This window comes from Calidris pugnax, unplaced genomic scaffold, assembly GCF_001431845.1.
Source record: "Calidris pugnax isolate Ruff unplaced genomic scaffold, ASM143184v1 scaffold694, whole genome shotgun sequence".
In the NCBI taxonomy this organism is placed as follows: domain Eukaryota; kingdom Metazoa; phylum Chordata; class Aves; order Charadriiformes; family Scolopacidae; genus Calidris; species Calidris pugnax.
Genome location: NW_015091411.1, coordinates 58,587 through 63,551, shown reverse-complemented (window position 1 = coordinate 63,551; position 4,965 = coordinate 58,587). Strand labels below are relative to the sequence as shown.

General features: G+C 52.6%; 1 protein-coding gene across 1 annotated transcript; it reads right to left on the bottom strand.

The window, feature by feature from the left end:
* Nucleotides 1–1,026: 1,026 nt before the first annotated feature.
* IBSP (integrin-binding sialoprotein) lies at nucleotides 1,027–4,685 on the bottom strand. The gene is made up of 6 exons (XM_014961494.1): nucleotides 4,572–4,685; nucleotides 4,441–4,491; nucleotides 4,242–4,313; nucleotides 4,000–4,056; nucleotides 1,930–2,031; nucleotides 1,027–1,611 (listed from the first exon to the last, which is right to left on the bottom strand). Exons 1-6 carry the CDS (start codon nucleotides 4,623–4,625, stop codon nucleotides 1,027–1,029), a joined length of 921 nt encoding a protein of 306 aa, XP_014816980.1. The 5' UTR covers nucleotides 4,626–4,685.
* Between the last annotated feature and the right edge of the window lie 280 nt (nucleotides 4,686–4,965).

Below are 4,965 nucleotides of genomic sequence, written 5' to 3'. Positions count from 1 at the left end.
CAGCTTGCTGTTGTGAGAATAGAAACTCATTTTGCAGTTGGACCTATATCAGGACCTGAACACAGGTTTCCTTTCCAGGAGTGTGAGGGCAGCACAGTACCTGCCGCAAGCTGTGCATGAGGGCCACCACTTTTCCTAAATGGGGGCACCTGCCTGGAGCCCAGTGGGATTTGATCCTTCCCAGTCACTGGTGCTGATCCCCAGTTGGCCAAGGCCACACTTCCATGGGGAAGTGACTCTGGGCAGGGATCCTGGGCATCTCTGCCCCTCATCCTTGATGCAAGAGTCAAGTGGATGCACTGCTGTCACTGTGACAGCCCTACCTTGCCCTGGGCTGTGTCTGAAATGCATGTCCAAGGTGCCCATCTCGGTGGGACCCACGTGCCTGGCGCAGGGATGAGAAGCAAAGCTCTCGTTACAGGAATGTGTATCTACAGCTGGTGATACATGGAAAGAGAAATTAATGTCTCCACCTTTACTAATATTGCCTGTTTTGTGGTCAGGCCATAGTAGACATGCTGCCAAGGAGTGGAAGATGGGGTAAAGTTAGCATCACCCTCATTGGCAAATTCTCGTCAGCTCTAGATAAGGTGTGGCAGTAATCCCACAGCAGCAACCCTAACAATGCTCTTACATTTGTCAGAGGGGACTCTACAGAGGCTTTCCTAGTTAGCCTTTCTGTTCCTCCCTCCTTTTGTGTGCATCTGAGCTGGAACAAAGAGATTTAACGCTGAGCAGCATGAGCACCTGTAGCCCTTCAGCCCACTGAGCACTGTGCCGCCCTGCTGACCCCAGCAAATTCGTCAGCAAACCCTTCATCACCAACAAGCTCAGTTCAGTTGCTTTATTTCATTTCGCTTTGTGAGATATTAAAAAAACCAAAAAGCCCAGGATGGAGCCAGTGCGCACCACAAGTGGCCTGGTGTCCCCTCTGGCACACAGTGGCTGCAGTGAGTCTTCAGATACACGTTCCTGAGCGTGGATGGGGCAGGTGGGGGGCAGCACCAGGGCCATCCCACCACCTGCTCACTGGCTGTAGTAGTAATCCTGGCCGTACACATCATAGCCATGCCCCTTGTAGTAGCCATACTCATCCTCGTAGGCTCGGTAGCTGTCCCCACGGGCATAGTCATCCTGGTCCCCATAGCTGCCATCAGTGGTGCCCTCATTCCCTGGGTCATGGCCTCTGACTGTAACCTCATATTCCCACTGCTCCCGGGCTGTGGTGGTATCTGTGGGTCCCACATCTCCCATAGTGGTCGCCTCAGACAGCCCCTCGTTGCCAGTGGTACTGGCGATGGTGGTGGCTTCAGTTTCCTCCTCCTCCTCTTCCTCCTCTTCTTCTTCTTCCTCATCCTCTTCCTCCTCCTCCTCAGCTGTGCCTGTGCTCTCCTCAGCCACCGCAGTGCCATTGCCATGAGGCCCATCTGCCCCCTCAGTGGTGTTGGTGCTTGTGCCATTGATGCCATTCTCATTCTCGGCTACCTCTTCTTCCTCCTCCTCCTCCTCTTCCTCCTCCTCATTCTCCTCACTGTCTTCATTTTCAGAGTCACTTCCTTTGCCGGCAGCACTGTTCCTGTCCCCCTTCAGGGGCCCTTGGCAGCCTTTGCCCTGGTGGGGAGGGAAAATAACACAGCATTAGTTGGGCATCAGGACATCGCAGCTTTTCAGCGCCACATGGCATGGGGCAGGAATGGGCACAGCTGAGTATCCCTCCCCCGCCATACATAGCAAGGCTGCCTTTTTGGGGTGCCCCTTCTGACCCTCCATCAGGTTAATGCCCAGAGCTTTGCCCAGCTGTGCGCATCTACCACAGCAGATCCCCATGCAGAAATGGGGTGCAGGGCATCCCATGAGTGCAAGCAGGCATGCAGTGAACATATCCCTCCCCCTGCCACGGGCGCTCTCCTCCAGCGCCCTACACCACACCTGCTGGGGAAATGCGGCATCTTCTCCCAGCCCGCCCTGGCCGTCCCCGGGGGCCGCTCCGGCAGGATGGCCAGCTGCCTCCATGCCAGCGTGGGATGGCTCCTGCAGGGACAGAGGGAGGACGGGCAAGTGGTCAGCAGCAGGAGCGGAGCACAGCCCTCCCAGAGTGAGTGGGGCACGCAGCATCCCCTCATGGCGCTTGGGCACTGCTCTGAGTTTCCTGCTTTCCCACCCCAGGCTGAAATTGAGAAGCTGCAGCAGGGCAGCCCGAACTGTGCAATTAAGTGGTGGTGGCTGGAGTTGAGTGTTCCCATTCTGGCTATACATTTTGTTTTACGAAGCATCTAAAAGTTTGCCTTTGAAATTAACTCTCCCTGTTCCCAGCAAACAAAGGAAGCCACAGGCACGCTACATGCGGACACACTACACACCAGGTGTAGACAGCTGACAAGAGTGTGATGACTCAAAGCCAGGCATGAGCCTGAACCCCACCAGCAATAAGTCATCAGCACCACTTAGCCCCAGAGACCATGCAGCAGAGCAGGTCTCTTGGGGTGCATGGCAGTCCACGTCTCTAAAAAGGAGGATGAATAACCCAAATGCAAGCAGAATCTGGAGCAACCCACTGAGGAACTCTTCCCAGCCTAAGAGGAGGAGCATCTGGCAAATGAACTCAGCCATGGTGGTGAGATGCAGGGTGACTGCCGTCCCTGCCCATGGCAATCCTCACTGCTTGTGTGCCAAGACTAAGGACACTCACCCTGGTGTTTTGGGCCAACTCAGACAATTAAAATATAGGTGCATCTGATGCCAGAAAAAAACCCAGGCTGTTTTCCTCTCCACTAGAGGAGCCACCAAATTGCACAGTGCAGCTGTCTCTGCCGATGAAAGTGATGCCCCCCATCTAGCAGCTGATATAACGATGCTCTTTACGTACCTATAACCGACCTTGGGGCCTTTCATCATGATTTATCTTGCTGACCAGTCCCTGACAGTGAAAACACACAGCATCCCTGCCTAGGCATGGCCACTGCTCTGGTGCCCTTAAAGTGAAAGGGACAAACCAGCAGCTGCATTCCTGCTTATCACTCAATTTTTTCCTCAGGAATGAAATTTCCCCTTTGGCTGTCCCATGCCACTACTCAAAGTTATCCCTAGTGATTGTAGTGGTAGGGGGGAGGAACAGCCAAAATGGGGCAAATTGCAGGGATGTGCCAGGGCTGGCAGAGGCCCCTGGGGGAGAGGGGCCACCCCATGCTGCACCCAGCCCCAGGCAGGCCTCCAAAAGAGATTTTAAGATGCCCAGGCTTACACTCCTGTTAGACGCCTGAAATTAGCATTCAAATCATTAAATTAAAAATAAATAAATTAATATGTGATTAGACCTGACACATAGGTTTCCAAGCATGCTTGATCCCTGTCTCAAAGCACCTGTTTGCCTGAGACCACTGGATTATTTTTGAGGATCTGCAGCCCAGAGAAGCACAAGGGACCTTTGTAATCCCTGGCTTTTGATTTTGGACCTGCGTGACTCTTGCAAATGCAGTGGTGCCCAGCTTATATTGACAGGAGCAGTGTTACCGGCTGGGCTTGCATTTCCCAATATAGCACCAATTTGTGTCCCTCAACATGCATGCATGCACAGTATAATTGTATTTTCCACAGCAATTTTATCAGCACTATGGGGACAATGCACCCTGAAAGGGCCAAGAGGAGTCTCTAACAGCGCTTTTTGCCTTGTGGGTGAGCTTCCCTGCTTCTGCCCTTTGGCCCATCCTGCTCCTTTCTGAGCCAATGAAAACAGCTCAGAACCCAGAAAGTTTGTCTCAGAGTTGTTCCTGAGACACCCTCTTTTCCTCACCCACCCTCTTTAAAAAAAAAAAGAAGAAAAAAGAATAAATATACAAAAAATAATAAAATAAAGCCCAGAGTAGAAAATCCAGTCACATCCAGAGTGCAAGGTTGTGGGCAGTCAGCAGCCACAAAGGCTGATGAGCAGAGAATACAAAACCAAAAAAAGTTCCCAAATTCCCGTATTTGTTTTGCAGGCTGCTGGTTTGATGTACTCACCCCTCCTTCCTCCTCCTCCTCAGAGCCATCCCCCTCTTCCTCTGATGAGTCACTACCCTAAGGAGAAGGAAAACCAAGCCGTAGCCATGCTGGCGTGTCTCCATTTGTGTCATGAGCACAATGGTCTCAGCCCAGCCCTGCAGGCCAGTGGTGGATAGGGCTCAGACCATGCCCCCTACTTTGGCCACTATCTCCACGTTTGGTGGGTGGTGAAGCAACAGCAACCCCTCCGAGGCACCCACCTTGTACCGTCGCTGCAGAGGATGCACATAGGCGTATCTGTACAGGTTATACCGATGCCTGCTCTTGAACACCTACCAGGAGAAGAAGGGGGTAAATCCTATCAGTCTGGGGGATCAGGTACAGGACTGACCAAAACGTCCTTGTCCTCAAGACCAGCACCATGTGGGGCTGGACATGCAGGGTCAGGGGAGACCCTACCGCGTTTTCTTCTGAGTCGTCCGACTTGGCTCGCTGCAGCCAGCTCTTGACCTGGGGGAAAGGCTGGGTTGGCACGTACCCCACACCGGCCCCAGCAAGGCCGGGGGGTCCCCCCACTGCCTGGCACTCACCGAGAAGGCGCACGCCATCCCCACGAGGCAGGCGAAGACCAGGACAGTCCTCATGGCTGCTTACTCTAGGAGAGCAGAACACGGTGAGGGCTTGCTTTTCAGCTAGAATGCACTGTAACTACCTGAAACCATACAAGTGCTTGTGTCCACAAAGGTGAGTGGGGAGAAGGCTGACCTCCAGCCACCTCTTGATGGGGTCACCCAACCCCTCTGGAGACCCAAGTCCATCTTTTTTTTTTTTTTTTTTTTTTTGTCAAATGTCTGTGCTGTAAACAGGATTTAGACAGATATAGTCTGCATAAGGAGATTCAGCTTTTTACTTCTTTGAACATTAATAAAACCTCTCTGAGTCCGTTCCCCAATTTAAATAATGAATGAGCTATTTTCTTAGCGC